Source organism: Elaeis guineensis, chromosome 4 (assembly GCF_000442705.2).
Source record: "Elaeis guineensis isolate ETL-2024a chromosome 4, EG11, whole genome shotgun sequence".
Classification (NCBI taxonomy): Eukaryota; Viridiplantae; Streptophyta; class Magnoliopsida; order Arecales; family Arecaceae; genus Elaeis; species Elaeis guineensis.
This window is the reverse complement of record NC_025996.2, coordinates 7,939,917-7,958,310: the sequence shown is the minus strand read 5'-3', so window position 1 is coordinate 7,958,310 and position 18,394 is coordinate 7,939,917. Positions and strand designations below refer to the sequence as shown.

The window sequence follows — 18,394 nt, the reverse complement described above, 5'->3', positions numbered from 1 at the left end:
GTTGCGGCCAATCGCCTCGTCATCCGATCACCGGAAAACGTGCACCTGCAAAAACGAGAAGTCCACACTGACCGGAGGCGGCTCCGGTGGGGACTCTCCGACGGTCAAGTTAGAGAGGTGACTGGGCAACAGTGAAATAAAGACAGAGAGCTCGATTGAAGGAGAGAGAGGGAGAGAGGAGCGAGCATGTGATTTTGGAGTCGAGAAGTGGGGGGAGCGGATCGGATCCCTTGCACTGTTGCCTTCCCCGATTTATATAGTGGAGCACGGTATGGCGCCGTCATTAATGACGCAGATAAGTGAGGAATTGTCAACTCACTGTAGATTGTCAGAGTCGCCGTGAAAGTGTCATGTCGCCGTGGGGCTGTCAAATCAATAGGGTTGACAATGTCCTCGGCGGGACAATACCCCTAGGTGGCCGTGCCGCATGTTGCTGTCAGGACTGACAGGGTCTGACGGCTGTACGGTGATCAGAGGAGTCGACCGACCCTAGGTCGGTAACCAGCTGAGTGACATCGGGCTCCTCCGTTGGTCGGCGAGTTTTATGTGAGTAGGCCATCAGACCTTCCGGTTCAGTCGGTCGAAAAAGGTACGCCCGATATATCCTCAGTCGGTCGTGAGCCGATGATTGGCCGGCGATGGCGTCAGTCGGCCGGTCCGACTGTCAATCGGTCGGTCGGTCCCTCCGGCTGTAAGTCGGTCGGTCGGTTCCTCCGGCCATCGGTCGGTCGGTCGGTGGGTATTCCCCAACAGTCTTCATTGAGTTTGTGATGTGTTTGTCATGTTAAGTTAGTTGGCTTTCTCAAAACTAAAAGAATAAAAAGACTACTTCACTTGCCTCTTTAGAGATAATTTGCAATGTACCAAGAGTTTGAATCCTTTTAGACAATGTTAATCTGGTCGAATTATGTGTAACAAAAAAAATATATATATATTTTAACTGTGAAATGATAGATTGAAATCAATAACACGTGTTTCAATATGAGAAACTTACAGAGACCTACGGTGAGAATAATGCCAATGACGTCCAACCTCTTTATTCTATTCCCTATCAGAAAAATTCAAACTTTTCCTAGAACCCTATAAATGATAAGTTGAAATACTATGTACTTCACATTAAAAAAAAAAAATACAAGCCTTTTATTATCTAAAGTAAATTCATTAATATATTTAGTTAAATAAGTATTATAAGATATCATTTGATATTAATAATACAATTAAATAACTAATTAATCAACGGGATCCTACTCAAATTACTACATATTTATTTTATTATAAGTAATATATATTTTATGTAAAAGAAAAGAATAATTCATCAGAATTTGTAAATTATATTTTCATAGAGCTCTGTGGTGATAGGGACGGCTTATGTTGACTTAGGATGCAAAATGACAAATCTAGAAAAGTCTCTTTAGCTAAATCCGAGAACGCAGGTCGCTGGGATGTCGGCAAAATGAAATTAACGTTTCATTGCATAATAAGTGGGTAAAATCGTTGGCGACAAAGTGATTACTAAGGTGCCCAATCAATACATTGCATAGAAATACATCTTGTCATGGGTGTCCACTTCGTGATGCCCACGGGTGAAATGCTGGACCACCTTTTCCTTCAATGGGACTTCTCAAAAGCATTCTGGACAAATAGTCTATTCAATTTCAATGTCCCAACATTTCTTACCTCATTCTCTGGATTATGGGATTTTTAGAGACATCTTCAACCCATTGAAAACTGTCAACCGGCATTTGAATTCTTAATTACCTCAGCTGTCTGGTGCCTCTGGAAAAAACGAAACGGCAAGATCTTACGTTTTGAAGCAACCATGCCCCCCGGAATGGCAAGACAAACAATCCTCAATTTCCAAAATTGGGTTCCGGCCGATTGTCTCCCACCCAAACAGCTAGCAATTGGTTGCCTAACTTCCCTAAGAAAGGCAGCTGCTAGACTCGCAATCTTATTGTGTTTGAAGGTTGTCTTCGAAACCTCATCCTGCAGCTGCTAGACTCCACCTTTAGTGTTTTGTACCACTCCCCGCTCACGGGCCCGCTCTTTCTCTGATTTGACACCCCCATACAAAGCCGGGTTTCTAATACCCGTAACTCATTTCTTCCTCGCATGTGACTGGATGCTACATCCGGTCTGTCACATCATGTACTAAGTAAAAAGAACATAGCACAATAAAATAAATCCTTGAGGGAAGTCCCTTGCTTCCTCCTGAATTCTCAAAAAAAAAAAAAAAAAAAAAACATCTTGTCATGGAGACCGGAGGAATTGGTGAAAGTCATGGAATTATTATACGTGATACATGAAAGTCATGCAGAAGAATACTGTAGCTTTAACCGCTGACCTCAGCAGCAAGAAGGAGCAACCCAAATGGCCGTTCGGCCTCTAATTCCACCACCATGGATGTGCAATCTTGGGGTATCGGCAGCTCCGTGAGCTCGGCTGTATCTACTTCTCGGCTTGTGTTTTGGATACCCTCATCTTGCCCCATGGTGAAAATTAATTTTGATTCTTCCTTGTCCTCCATAGCTACTGGCCTTGGCTACCTCATTAGAGATCACCACGGAAGTGATATATTTGCTGGGTCTTCCCGATCTTATGCAACCTCTGCTTTAGAGGCTGAGCTGCAGGCGGCATGGAGAAGCCTCTCAATTTCTACTCACCAGCTTGGATTCAAACGTATCTGTTTGGATGGGGATTCTTTTGTTGTTGTTCAGTGGATTCATCAGGTTGCTAGAACTGAATATTCCTTGGCTCCCCTTCACCTGGTTCATTCTCTTCTCCTGGACATCTAGAACAGTATATCCTCCTTAGATTATTTCTCTGTTTCCCATGTGCCGCGGGAAGGTAATCAACAGGCGGATGGGTTAGCTCAGCTGCTTGTTAATTCATCCTTCTGTTCTACTTCATCTCTCTCTCCCTCCGTTTGTAATCTTGTTCAGGCTGACATGTTGGTGTGCATTACCCTCAGCTGTAATATCATCTATTTTCTTTGTTTGGACTTTTGCCCCCTATGTAAAAAAATAAAAAACAGAGAGAGAGAAAGAGAGAGAGAGAAGAAGAAGGAGGAGGAAGACGTTCCGCCAACTGATTTAGATCGCTACATATTGGTAGCTTTTTTGCGGGAGTAACTTTCATAAAAAATACAAATCGCTGTCATATGGAAAACAAGAGTACGGTTTGCCGGCATCATGGTTCATGGCCACGTATTTTCCTAGACGATGTGGATAATAAAATGGGTGGCTTTAAGGTTTCCACGTTGTTCTAATCTTATCATCTAACTTGTAACAAGTGCCGCTAAAATTCGAAAACTTTAGCGAGTAAAGACCTATTTATATTAGGAGCAAAATAGCAATTAGCATTCCATAAGAGACTCAGGGCCTGGAAAATTAAAGAGTGCATGCGTGATGGAATCCTTGGACGGAGAATGCCAATCTTTGGAGCTCCTGAAAGCTCAAGCCCATGCATGGAACCACATATTTAGCTTCATAAAGTCCATGTCCCTCAAGTGTGCCGTGGAGCTCGGCATAGCAGACATCATCCATACCCATGACAAGCCAATCTCCCTCACTGAACTAGCCGCTAAACTATCCATTCCCCCCACCAAAAACAACGACCTGCGCCGCCTCATGCGCCTCTTGGTGTTCTCGGGATTCTTCGCTCGGAAGCGTGATGGAAACAGTCACGACCACGACGAAGAGTTGTACATCCCCACCACCATGTCTGCTCTCCTTGTCAAGGAGAACGATGCGAACGTCTCCTCCTTCGTTCTCGCAATTCTCGACCAAACGTTGTTCAACCCATGGTATCACCTCAGTAGTTGGTTCAAGCAAGATAAGGTACCCGCCACTCCCTTTGAGGTAGCACATGGAAGGGATGTTTGGGAGGCCATCAGCCGAAGCCCGGCCTTCAACAGCTTGTGCTACGAGGCGATGGCAAGCGACTCTCGGTTCGTGGCCAAACTGGTTGTCGAGGAGTGCGGCGAGGTCTTCCGAGGCCTGAGGTCGCTGGTGGATGTCGGTGGGGGAAAAGGCACGATGGCCCGCGCCATCGCGGTGGCCTATCCACAGGTGAAGTGCACCGTCCTTGACCTGCCTCACGTGGTAGCAAGCCCGGAAGCGAGCGAGGAGGTCCAGCTTGTCGCGGGAGACATGTTTCAGTATGTCCCTCCTGCGGATGCAGTGCTGCTCAAGGTATACTCCTGGTCTAGTACTTAGTTGTGACTTGATGGATAGTAGCTTAGGTGAAGATTCGGATGGAGGATTGAAGGGCCGTAACTTTTATACAGCTGCCACACCATATGTTTAAAATAAAAATAAAAAAAGCAACCTAAAACAATTTTAAACCACTTATTGTTATTAAAGATCTGAATTTTGGTATAATCTGCTTGCAAGCATGAATGTTCCCTCTATTTATCACATTTGGATTTTATTCTTAGATGGCCTTTAGAGACTCAAATGGAATTCACCACAATGATACAACATCATCAATGATCCAAATCTTAGGGTGATTTGATTCCAACTAATTTAAAATCACAATATTTGGTAGGCCACATTCAGTGATTAAAGATTTCCATGTATCCATAAGTAACCTGTTTGTGATTCTATAAAAAATCCAAGATTGCTAGCCATTTAATACCAAAATTATTCTTGATATATTTCATAAAAAATATATTTATTAATCGATTCTATAAATTATTAATCCTCCAAAGATATATCAATTTTTATTTAGAATTAATATTTTTATTGATGCTCATAATTATATTATTTTTAATACTAATAATTATTTTGATTTGAAGAAATAATATGTCATATAATTTCATTAAAAAATATAAAGTACAATAATATTTTTCTACCATAATTTAAAATTATCGTTGAATAATATGATTAACAATATATTACGACAATTACAATCATGTAGGATCATTATGGTATAACCAAAAATAGTGATCTAATCATCTCTGCCTTTATCATCCTTGATCTTGGGATGATCATCCCATACCAAAGCTCCCTTAATGGTTTTCGACAAAATTTAATTCAATCAACAACCTTATCAGGGCCTTGGATCTCTAATATAAAATTATTTCCAGCATCAGTTTTTGTGTTCAAGAAATTTGGACCTTAATTAAGCTAATTAAGCTTTTTCAGAAAATTTCAAGTCTCATAATCAATCTGCTAATAGTGATTAAAAAACAATAGAGAACTAATTGCATGCTAAATCATGACTTGTATCATTACCCCAACTAGCAAGTGCTCTAGATTTATGCCAGATAAGACACCAAAGCTTAATTACCCAAAGATAGCAGATTTTTTTTTTGGCTCGTCGATTGCCATCCCCGCTAGTATATAAGACGTGAAGCTGATCCGTTGATCAGATCTGTGCACCCACTTGGATGTTGGGCAGCTAGGCTGTGTCTTTGAAATAGCATAAATATTTCCCTTGACACCACCAAACCACTTTCCCACTTGATGCTCAATTACAAACCGAAGTTATTCAGCGCTGAAAGAAAAAATTTTCCTAGTAATTTATGTATAAGTTTAAACAAAAGGAAATCCAGTCAACCAATTTCTTCTGTGCAGTCAACATAAGCTATCAAAATTAAAGGAATCAAATTATTAATTTATGTTACAACTATTCGAAAACACAACATTTAACATTAATTAATGGCATCCAAGCTATGGTTAAGAATGTGTAAGAGAAGATTTTTCATTTTTTTAATCAATTTCTCTGAAGCTAATAAATTCATAAATATAATCCCTCTTACAATAAGTCAAATATCTTATCCCCATTAAAAGTAGCAAAATATCCATCTTTTAATTAATTACGACAAACTGAATTTTATTTTTTTTCTCAAAATTCATCATTTGTTCTCCCAAAAAAGGTAATCCCTACATGTTTTTCTTATTTGTTTACTTAACTTCCAAATTTGAAATACACATTGAAACTTAGAAAAAAAGAACAAAACAAAAATTAGCCCCATATGTTTGATAACTTCTTATGGTCATTGTTTGTAGTGGGTGCTACATGATTGGAGTGATGACGACTGTGTAAAGATACTAAAACGCTGCAAGGAGGCTATTCCATCCAAAGAAGAAGGGGGGAAGGTGATTATTATTGACATGGTAGTCGACTTGGATATTGGCTTTCCTGAGTTGGGCGAAACACAGCTACTCTTTGACCTAGAGATGATGGTCCAGACCACAGGTAAGGAAAGGAATGAATGTGAATGGAAAAAAATTTTCATGGATGCAGGTTTTACCGACTACAAAATCATACCAGCATTAGGTTTGCGATCGATTATCGAGGTTTATCATTGACTACTGAATAGATAAGGAAAACCATCTATACTGGTGGCCATGAATTGATCAGTTTGCTGCTTCCTTCCAATTTAATTTTAGATCTTCATTATGTATTGCATTGGATGTCTTATGGTGTTCTTATTGTTTGTAGTAGAATTACTATGATGTTTGTATTGGTCTTCGTTGAGTTTGTGATTAGTCTGCCGTATTTAAGTTGATTGAGCTAAAATAATAGAAGGTACTTCTTTACTCACCTCTTTACAAATGTTTGCCGTGCGTTAATGGTTGAAATCTTTTTAGATAATACTAATCTGGACTCATTATGTCTAATGAAAAGGACAAAAGACAGAGTAAATTACAAAACCCCCCGAGATTTATGTTTATTACAATTCCACCTGCTTGGTTTCAAAACCGACACTTACCCCCCTTGAAATATAACAGTATTATTCAAACTATTTCAGAAATATAAAATGTCTAATTTATCATTCATTATAAAAAAGTATCCATCCAAACCCCTGTACTTGCCTTGAACTACTATGGCTTCGTATAAGAGCAAAGAGAGGAGGGAGAGAGAGAAAAAGCCGAAAGAGAGAGAGATGATCTCTTATCTTTAATTCAGAGCTACAGAAAGTTCTTCTGAAAAGAAAAGCTCGTAGAGACACACCAGGCCACAAGAAAGAGAGAGCTTTGAAGGGCGGGTACACTCTCCTTCCTCCTCTTCTCCACTACAATAAGCTTAGGCTGTAAGGATATAGGTTTGAAGGAGCAAAGAGGAAGGTGTGCGAAAAAGTTAAAAAGAGAGAAAGACTTTCGAGTGGATTGTGAGATCCCAAAGCCCCAACAATCTATTTTTCTATTTCTTTTTTTTTTTTTCACTTTTGGTACATCTTCCTCCCTTTCAAAATGACCCACCTAACTACAACGCCTGCTCCACCAAGAACCAGATTGGCTCCACCCTATCCACCAGCCATGCCACCATCACCATCACCTCTTTCAGCGCTCACTATTACATCTATGGCATCAGCGGCCTCTGCTCCGTCGGCTCGAAGCTGGCCATCACTGTTGCTTCAAGAAAGGCATCGTCGTCGCTGGTGACAGCGAGGTAGGGGAAGGTGGTAGAGGAGGGCACCCATGATGAAGATGGGGAAGAGGTCAATGGTGGGGAATGATGAGGTCACACACGATGGCAATGATGGCGAGGTGGTGGAGGAGGGCACCCATGACATAGACGGAGAAGAGGCCGACGGTGTGAAAGGAGAGGCGGGGAATAGTGAGATTGCATTCGATGGCGATGGTCCATGACAAGTGGATGTCGGCAATGATAGCATTGAGACAATGGAGGATGAGGAGGTGGTAGTGGTCGAGGCTAGTGAGAAGAGAAGTGGCATCAATTTTGTTGCATTCGAAGGGGGGAGGGTGCTAATGTTCTTGATGCCAGGGGAGAGGCCGGAGGCAGCGGGAGGGAAGGGGTAGAGGAGGGTGAGGAGGGGAAGACTGGCAGTGACGACATGATCAACGATGAGCTGGATGAGAGTGGCGTTGGCTGGGGTGAGGAGGGCGGTGGAGTCGATGCAACAAGTGGTGAAAAGTTAGGGAATGTCGACCAAGGAGATCATGTGGCCCATCGCAAAGAAGGGATCATGTCGGCATAGAAGGCGCTGGGCCCATAGAGGAACTCGTAGAGGTGAATGCGATTGGTGGCGTGCTTGTTCCTCATCTCGAGCAGGTTGGGCCGAGCATATAGGGAAGAGGAAAGGTTGGCGATGGTGCTACGGACGAAAAGGATAGAGGGTGCCGAGGAGGTGGAGGAAGTTGAGATAATTTTTTTTAATCTTTTGTTCGAGGCTATTTTGATCATTTTAAAAATTTATAATAGCTTGGTAATGAGGTTGCAGTTAACACTAATGGACTGTCCAACGACATGAGCTAGACTATAAGGTTGACTAAAATGTTAAGAATGTAACTGTAGGTTTGGAAAACTAGTGAGTATATCTATATTTTCGACCTATTCTCAAAGGATTTTTGTAATTTACTCAAAGACAAAAGACATCTTAACTATGAATTGACAAGTTGAAATCAATTAAATACATTTAATCATGGGAAACCGACAAAGGCCCATGTTAAGATAAATGCCATCAACATCCAACATCATTATTGTATTCTATACCAGAAAATTCAAGCTTTTCCTAGAATCTTAGAGATGAGAAGTTGAAATATTATGCACTTCACATCAAGAGAGAAATACATGCCTTAGATTGCCTAAAATAAAATTAATATATTTGGTTAAAAGAACATTATGAAATATCATTTAATATTTATAATATAGATAACTAATTAATCAATGGGATGGTACTCAAATTACTATATATTTATTTTATTATAAAGAAATATATATTAAAAAAAGAGGTAATTTTGATAGATTTTATAAATTATTGATTTGATCCAGAAGAAAGAAGATTTTTCTCAATCCATTCAGCTCGAATCTCACCAAGATAAAGATAGAAGAAGAGAATTTTCGAATTTCTAAATTGCTTTTCCTCCTCACCAGATAGAGGTTCGTGATCTCTAAATATTGGAGATAGCTTCACAACAAGAGTTGTTGGCACTGTTTTTGCTGAAGGAACCATCAAATTGAAAATTATCTCGATGACTTGATAGTCTTCATCTCTAGTTGTGTAAGATACTTTTTTATCTCACCATCTATTGAGGAAGAGCTAACAGCCATACTCATTTTGATCCTTCAATATAGTTGAAGTAAAAATTGCTCTTATCTTGATTGCTCATATTGCTCATACGTTAGGACCATGCACTAAAAACCGTCAACAGATATAAAGGACCAACGCTCTTATACCAATTTGATTAAATCGGGAAGAAGAAAGATTTTTTTCAATTCGCTCAACTTAATCTCACAAAAAAATAAAGGTAGAAGAAAAGAATCTTCCAAAATAGGGCTAAGGTCTATTTTCTTTTTGGTTTATTATTTTTATTGATTAAAAATGAGGTACATGTCTCATATTTAAAAAATAAGATCCGTTCTTACACAAATAGGTTACATTCTTTTGCTAGCTCTAATAGGACTCTTTTACTTAAAATATATATGTTTGATAGAAATAATTTAAAAAAATTTAAAACTCTTTAAAAAATAAATCTCAACTTTTATATTAATGCTACGTTCTGTCTTTCCATTAAATTTTTTTTGGATTGAAAATTATGCTCAATTAAAATCTTAATCAAAAAAAAAAAATTTTAGATTGGCTAGCCTGTTTCATAACCCAAATAAAGAAATTTGGATCTAATCGCTTGGGCATCACTTTCCTAACGGGATGGCACTATATTATAGATGTCAAAAAATTATTTAATTAAAAAAAAATCATTAAAATTTTATATCGTGTGTCCAAGATCTGAAAGTAAATTATTTTTTAAATATGACAGTTTTTATTTTTAAATTATTTAATTTTATTTACAATGATTAAAATGGTTCGTATCAAATTGGACAACTCTCTTAGATTAATCATAATATTATTGGACTATATGGTCCGGGGTGACAACCCTTATTGAAGTAGCATGCGAAATGACTACTCCTTTTTAGCAAATTCCGAGGCCTGACACGAAGTTAATTACCCAAACCTGTCAAAACCTTTCTTGGCTTGTCAATCATCTATTCTCACTCGTATCCAAGAGAAGAATGTGAAGCTACTCCATTGTTCAGATCAGGACACTGAATTTGATGTTTGGCAGCCGAACTGTGATGCTTGTAATAATATAATTATGATTTTTTTTTTTTATTGAGATATACTGACTGATCTCGTCGATTTACTCTCAGATCGATCCGATCGTTATTCGACTCTATCGATCGGACTGATGAATGATTCCGACAATGACTCCGACGGATGACTGTCGATAATGACTGTCGATAATATTCGATCGAAAGTATGTCGGTCGAACAGACTCATACTGTTTCCGACCGACCGAGTAGTCGAATCCGTACCACCGACTCACTGTCGAAGGTGGCAACCGACGTCCGACTTTCGTAAGGCACCAGATCAGCCGATGACGTCTCCGAGTCATCACCCGACGTCCCGACGGCCGAATACCGATATATAGTCGGCCAGCCTGCCCGAGCGCCGTACAACCGCTATGGACAGTTGTCCTGTCAAGGACATGCGATATGGCCGCCCTGGGGCATTGTCCTACCAAGGACATGAATTAATCCCAGTGACTTGACAACTCACGGCGATTTGACAGTCCCCGATGATTTGACAACTCCCTAGTTGTCTGCACCATTAATGGCGGGATCATACCGCATTCTACTATAAAAGGGGGTAAGGCAACAGTCTTGGTAAGTTTTAAGCAAGCTTTCTCAAGCTCTTTAAAGCGCCTTTAAGCTCTTGAGCTCTCTCTCTCTCTCCCCTCCGCTGAGTCACTGATTTTCCATTGTTGCTTAGTCTCCTCTCTGACTTGACCATCGGAGGGTCCCCGCCGGAGGCATCTCCGATCAGTGAGGACTTTCCTTGCAGGTGCGCGACCCCGATGATCGGGCGACGAGGGGATTGACTGCAGCAGACTTAGCGTGCCAGGTCGGGGTGTTTTCGACAGAGGTAAGACAGCGAGCCCTACAGAGCTTGAAAAAATCTCTCGAGATGACGAAAATTAGGGCTTAGCGATCGAGAGCTATCGAATCGGCGAGGCACTTTTTCCACCGAGAAGAGGCCCCTCCTTCACCTTCCATGGCGGAACCCAGCTCTCCGCACCCGGTGGTAATCACGGAGGCACAGATCGCGGCGATCGTGCAGCAAATGACCGTTCTGACAGACGCGATCAAAAATCTCCAACAGCAGCCGACTCAGTTGCCGCAACCACCGACGGAACAGGCGGCGGCGCACCCAATACCATCCAGAAGTAGCCGTCGATGCCCGCGTCAACTTCCGTCTCCTCCTCAAGGGCAGCCATCTCAGCACTCCCATCGAGAAGGGGGGAGGCGGCCACAGCGTGACATCCATCGGTCTCGGTGTCCCTCTCCTTCCCAGCTGGAGTGAGCGAGGAAGGAGAAGCGGCCGCGGATACCGTCCGCCTCACTTTCAAATTCGTCGGGAGGTTCGACCCCTGAGATTTCTCAACAACGACGGTTGGAAGACTACGAATGTAAGTTCGAAGAAATCGACCGTCGGCTTGTCCAGCTCTAGGTGGATGGTCAGAAGTCTTCGAACGACGTCGACTTCCGGACCACCCAACCTCTCTCTCGATTTATCTTCGACGAATCGATCCCTAGTCGGTTCAAGATGCCTCATGTGGAGCCTTACGACGGCTCCACCAACCCAGTTGACCATCTAGAGAGCTACAAGGCTCTCATGACAATTCAAGGGGCAACCGATGCCCTCCTCTGCATCGGGTTCCCCGCCACGCTCTGTAAAACTGCCAGGATCTGGTACTCCGACCTCCGCTCAGGGAGTATCCACTCCTTCGGGGAGCTTGAGCATTCTTTTGTGGCCCATTTCAGCATCAGCCGGAAGCCACCATGAACCTTAGACAGTCTTTTCTCTCTCAAGCAGGGAGAAAATGAGATACTTCGGCACTTTGTGGCCCGATTCAACGTGGCCACACTTGAGGTCCGAGACCTCAACAAAGACATGGCTATCTCAGCCATGAAGAGGGGGCTAAGGGGGTTCCGATTTACATATTTTTTGGATAAGACCCTCCTCCGGACATATGCCGAATTACTGGAGCATGCATATAAACATATGCGCGTGGACGAAGGAGCTTTCGACCGATGCCTGACCGAGGATGCGGGCCAGAAGGAGAAGTGGAAGAAAAATTGGGCTCCTGCTGAACCCAGCAGGCCCCTCACTGATAAACGGGTCTCGCTCCGATGACGGAGTCCGAGATCGCCTCGACGGTGGAGTCCGAGACTGACGCATCACAGATATGACTCCTACACTCCTCTCTCTGCTCCTCGTGCATAGATCTTGATGGAGATCGAAGGAGCGGAATATCTGCGACGGCCTCCACCTTTGAAGGCAAAAGGCCTCGATCGGAGAAGGTACTGTCGGTTTCATCGGAGCCACGATCACAATACCGAGTAATGCATCCAACTCAAGGATGAAATAAAGGCCCTCATACGACGAGGGTATCTCGAAAAGTATCGAAGGGACCCGTCGGCTCGGCCCCTTCCCGACCAACGACCCCAACCGACTGAAGAGGTAGTGAATAACCAGCCTACTGCTAGAGTCATCAACATGATCTCCAGACGACTGGATCGAGGAACGACTGCTGAAGGGGAGTCGACGAAGAGGCCGTATCAGGATGATGTAATCATCTTTACAGATGAGGATGCTTGAAAAATCTAAACTCTCCATGATGATGCTGTTGTTGTCTCGGCGACAATAGCGAACTATGATGTAAAAATGATTCTTGTTGATAATGGAAGCTCCACTAACGTTTTGTTTTACTCGACCTTCTTCCGAATGCGACTGTCGACCGACCGACTCTGGAGAGTCTCTACGTCCCTAGTGGGTTTTGTCAGAGAGGCCATCGCAGTGGAAGGAGAAATTACTCTTCTCGTGATGGCTGGGGCCGAACCACGACAAAGCACCATCCACATGATCTTCACGGTCGTTCAAGTACCTTCGGCCTACAACGCCATACTTGGAAGATCCGGACTAAACGCTCTCAGAGCGATAGTCTCGACATACCACTTGCTGGTCCGGTTTTCGACTAAAAATGGAGCTGAAAAAATGCACGGAGATCAACAGCTCGCTCGATGATGCTTCCAAATCTTCACTCAAAGCAATGAATTGAAGGACTCCCTGCTGGTCGACAAGCTGGATCAACGGGAAGAGGAGGAGCGGAGTGAACTGGCTGAACAGCTGATTTCCATCCCAATGATAAAGAATCCTGAACAGGTCGTCCGGGTCGGGTCGCAGTTGTCCGACCCGGAGCGACGACAGCTGATAGAACTGTTGAAAGCTAACGCCAACATATTCGCTTGGTCGGCAGCGGATATGTCCGGCATATCTCCAGAAATAATGACTCACTGACTCAATATCGCCCCTGGCGCGAAGCCGATGAGACAGAAGAAACGGTCTTTCGCTCCCGAAAGACAGAAGTCCATCGACGAGGAAGTGGACAAGCTACTCGAGGCAGGCTTTATCAGAGAAACCACCTATCCCGACTGGCTCGCAAATGTCGTCATGGTGAAGAAAGCCAACGAAAAGTGGAGGATCTGTATCGACTACACCGACTTGAATCGGGCCTGCCAGAAGGACAGCTTCCCACTGCTGAAGATTGACCAACTAGTGGATGCGACGTCCGATCATCGACTGCTCAGCTTCATGTATGCCTTCGCTGGATATAACCAGATCCGGATGTCATCCGAGGATGAAGAGCATACGACCTTCGTGACTGCTAAGGGCCTTTGCTGCTACAGAGTGATGCTACCGATTAGTACAGAAATTGGTCAGCCTGTTAGGAATAGTGTCCCAAAGCCAATCGTCAGCTTGTTGACGGTTGTGCTCTTTTTGTATTAGTACATGAATTATAAATAAATAAAAGTTATTTTGATATTTTTTTTTCATCACAAATGTTTCATCTTCTAATGAACTCCTGTGTTGTGGTGAAGTCTTTAAGACTATTTAGACTCGACAAAGGAGGATTTGTCGCTTAGTCCTTAAACCTGTTCGCGACCAAATGATACGTTGTTACCAAGGACGACAACGTTTATTGAGCATAGGTCGTTGTGTGCCATATGGGTTGGTTGTCCTCATAACCAAGGAGTGTGGAGACACTGGTATGGCATACAGGTGAGATATAATGGTACATCTGCACTGAATGTGACCGACTCTGGAGCTATTTCTGCTATCAAGATTTGCTCCGATGGGATATAGGTATAAATGTCCCTCCGACCTGAGACCGCCACGATGACTTGCAAGCAACTCACTGTACTTAGGCACTGGACTACCTGAATTTCTAATTCAGTGACGGAAGGCTGCTGGGTGTAGTCAAGTACTTGACTTGTCGGTGCGTGTGTCAAGATGGGATTGACCACTCCAGTTTAGAAGCTGTGTACGGTCGTATTTCAATTTAGCAAAATTTTGGCCAGGGTAGTCCTAGTGAGGAGTCACAGGACTAATTGAGTTGAGCACGATTCGGATGATCTCATCAGGGTTGACAGTTTAACCCTGAGTCATCCTAAACACAGGGATCAAAAGGGATGAATTATACGGTAACCATATTCACGTAGGTTCTGAATGTTGCGATTGTGACTATTCGACCTATCTGATCATCGGGTACCATTGCTAGATGATCACTTCGATTAGTACAGGAATTGGTTCCTGTGCTACCGGCTTAAGTTCGAACCTGCGGGGTCACACACATTAGAGGTTTCTTTCTGATCTGATGGCTGATTATGAGTCTTATGTGTCTGAAACTCTATGATTGAGAATTAGGATTCTCTGATCATGAGTTTCACATATTTTGGGTACCGGGGTCAAAATTTTGAATTTCAAATTTTGAATTTGAAATTTGAACTCTTCGATCAAGATTTCATATTGATGGACTTTGATATCCGATTGCCCATCGAATTTGGACTCAATAATTATGAGAGGTTTAATTAGTGATTTGATCGCTAATTAACTCAATTTGATTGAGTAATTATTTTTGGATCAAGTCCAATTGAATTGGATTCAGTTGGGTTTGACCCGATTAGGTTAAGAGTTGACCTAATCGTCGAGATGGTTTGATCCCTGATTTGATCAGGGGTTGGGCTTAGTCAATTTTTGATTTGATTAGGATTTTATTGAGCCTAATTAAGCCTAATTAAGTTAGATTTAATTTAGTCTAATTGTGCTTAACCTATTTTGATTAGGTTGGTTCAATTAAGATCAAACCACCATTTGAATTTGAATTCCTGCACCACCTTAAATCTCTGCGCCCATTTGAATTCACGAGAAGATACTTCTCATGAATTTTTTCTCACGCAAAGCCCTTTTCACGCCCACTCTTGTGTGCCAATATTTGGATAAAGATAATTAGTTAGCTATTCAAATTCAAAGCGTGCTTGAATTTGAATGGATAACTTATCTCTTGCGCATACATGACATTATCCACTTTAGCGGCCCACATCTCACACGAGAAAGAGTTTCTCGTGAAACCTTTCCATGCACAAAGCAGACTCGCACCTTCTCTTCTCACGCCCAAGTGGATAGGGATGAGTTGGTTTTAGTTTGAATTCAAATTTGATTTGAATTCAAATGTGTAACCACTTGTCTTTATCCTCTCACGTGGATAAGACATATTTTGAACTGTTTTAAAAGAGATAGGGAGCTGGGGCGTGCGTAAAAAAATTCTGAGAAAGAAAGTGGGGCATGAGGAAGCCTTATGCATGAGGTGAAGGTCCAAAACCTTTCGAGAGAAAAAGAAAGAAAAGAAAGAAAATTGGGTGCAGGGTTTTTGGTGTGTACCCTAGGGTTTCTACCTAGGGTTCGGGAAGTGAGATTGATGTGCCATGAGTGTCGTGAGTCCACCAAATTTTAGAGAGAGATCCATCAACCTCTCAACCAATCGTGCAGATGATCCAGAGCATCCGAGGAGTCGGCACACATCGATCGAAGGAGTTCGATCAACATCAGCCATCAAAAGGGTGAAATCACGAACTAGCATTCGTGAGAAGCCGATCAGACGGGAGCTTCGTGTGGATGATCCGCAGAGGCTAGACACTAGTGTGGCTGTGACGTGATGATCAGAGCCCCCCGACGGTGATCAGATTACGGTGATCGACTATCCGTAAAAGATGATGTATTCTGAACACAGTACAGTAAAAAATTTACTGTTTCAAATTTGAATTTCAAATTTAAATACATGCTGTTGTATCATATTTAGATCCTAGTGTAGGGTTAATTAGTATTAATTAATGAGATTAATTAATAATTCTGCTGTAAAATAGTAATTTTAAAAAAATTTTAAAATTATCATTTTGCCCCTGCACTGAATTTTTGCTTTACGCCATACTTGGAAGATCCGGACTAAACGCTCTCAGAGCGATAGTCTCGACATACCACTTGCTGGTCCAGTTTTCGACTAAAAATAGAGCTGGAAAAATGCACGGGGATCAACAGCTCGCTCGGTGATGCTTCCAAATCTTCACTCAAATCAATGAATTGAAGGACTCCCTGCCGGTCGACAAGCTGGATCAATGGGAAGAGGAGGAGCGGAGTGAACTGGCTGAACAGCTGATTTTCATCCCAATGATAAAGAATCCTGAACAGATCGTCCGGGTCGGGTCGCAGTTGTCCGACCCGGAGCGACGGCAGCTGATAGAACTGTTGAAAGCTAACGCCAACATATTCGCTTGGTCGGCAGCGGATATGTCCGGCATACCTCCAGAAACAATGACTCACCGACTCAATATCGCCCCTGGCGTAAAGCCAGTGAGACAGAAGAAATGGTCTTTCGCTCCCGAAAGACAGAAGGCCATCGACGAGGAAGTGGACAAGCTACTCGAGGCAGGCTTCATCAGAGAAACCACCTATCCCGACTGGCTCGCAAATATCGTCATGGTGAAGAAAGCCAACGGAAAGTGGAGGATCTGTATCGACTACACCGACTTGAATCGGGCCTGCCAGAAGGATAGCTTCCCACTGCCGAAGATTGACCAACTAGTGGATGTGACGTCCGATCATCGACTGCTCAGCTTCATGGATGCCTTCGCTGGATATAACCAGATCCGGATGTCATCTGAGGATGAAGAGCATACGACCTTTGTGACTGCTAAGGGCCTTTGCTGCTACAGAGTGATGCCCTTCGATCTGAAGAATGTCGGAGCCACCTACCAATGCCTCGTCAATAAAGTCTTCAAAGCTCAAATCAGATGCAACATGGAGGTGTATGTAGACGACATGCTGGTGAAGAGCGCGCAGGCTTCAGATCATGTCCAAGACTTGAAAGAAATCTTTCACACTCTTCGACGGCATCGGATGAAGCTAAATCCGACTAAGTGCGCCTTCGGGGTAGCTTTGGGAAAGTCCCAGTGAGCTGACCATATTCCGTCAACTAAGTTCAGCCGATTAAGATTAACATGCAACCGACAATCCTGAATAATATTCAGCTGACGACTTCCTCAGTATTTTACCGACTATCTTGATCCTGAAAAAATAGAGATCGAACAATGGTTATTCAGTGCAGGTATTAACTATCCATGGTTATAGGGCCGTGAGATGTAATAATTATGCACTAATGATCCACTACTCAATTTTAACGATAGTTAATGAGGTAACTGTCCCAATAAATATGATAACTCCCATGTCTCAAACATTTAGAGATGAAAATTACACAATAATAGCATCACCTACCGTATAAATACTAGTAAGCAATGGGGATCTTGTAAGCTTTTCTATTATAAGTTTTTGCTCTCGCTTGGCTCTTGATTGTACTGACTGACTTAAGTATCGAAAGATTTTCTGTCGAGCACGGACCATCTTTACAATTCAATCGAGCTAGGACCGGCAATGGGCTGGTTAGAGCAGCAAATGGACATATTTATAGTAGTAGCAAATTAAGAAATAGTAATTTACTGGAAGAGAAATTATTAGGTAGAATTACTTTAGAGTGCGTATATGGCACTGTAAAATGCGTTGCAGCCATAGATACTATCCGTCACAGGATGGAGGGCCATCCAACAACATGCACAGTATGCATCGCACAGCCTATGCTTGAGCCAGCCATCCATTACAAGATGGATGGCATCTTTGGATGCACTGCACACCGTAGGAGATCCGTGCTCGTCATTGTACCACATATTTCTCCGCTTGGAAGCTCAATCCCATGTAAGGAGAGTGCGGGACCAAATGTTCTCGTAATGCCGGACCAAATGTTCCACAAGGCATGGTATCACCTCAATAGTTGGCTCAAGCAAGATAAGCTGCCGGCTGCTCCCTTTGAGGTAGCACATGAGAAGGGTATATAGGAGGCCACCAGCCAACGCCCGGGCTCCAGCAGCTTGGTGAACGAGGGGATGGCAAGCGACGCTAGGATTGTTGCCAAACTACCAGTCGAGGAGTGCGGCAAGATCTTTTGGGGCTTGAGGTTACTGGTGGAAGTTGATC

The 18,394-nt window shown here is 42.8% G+C and overlaps 1 protein-coding gene across 1 annotated transcript; it reads left to right on the top strand.

Moving 5' to 3' along the window:
- Window positions 1-3,091: 3,091 nt before the first annotated feature.
- On the top strand, window positions 3,092-6,554 carry LOC105044074 (trans-resveratrol di-O-methyltransferase). The gene is made up of 2 exons (XM_010921870.4): window positions 3,092-4,193; window positions 6,015-6,554. The coding sequence occupies exons 1-2, from the start codon at window positions 3,408-3,410 to the stop codon at window positions 6,315-6,317; spliced, it is 1,089 nt and encodes a 362-aa protein (XP_010920172.1). The 5' UTR covers window positions 3,092-3,407; the 3' UTR covers window positions 6,318-6,554.
- Window positions 6,555-18,394: the final 11,840 nt, after the last annotated feature.

Coding starts and splice junctions, on each gene's coding strand:
- LOC105044074 (XM_010921870.4), top strand. CDS start 3,408: ATGGAATCCTTGGACGGAGAATGCCAATCTTTGGAGCTCCTGAAAGCT. Junction 4,194..6,014: donor CGGATGCAGTGCTGCTCAAG/GTATACTCCTGG, acceptor CATTGTTTGTAG/TGGGTGCTACATGATTGGAG.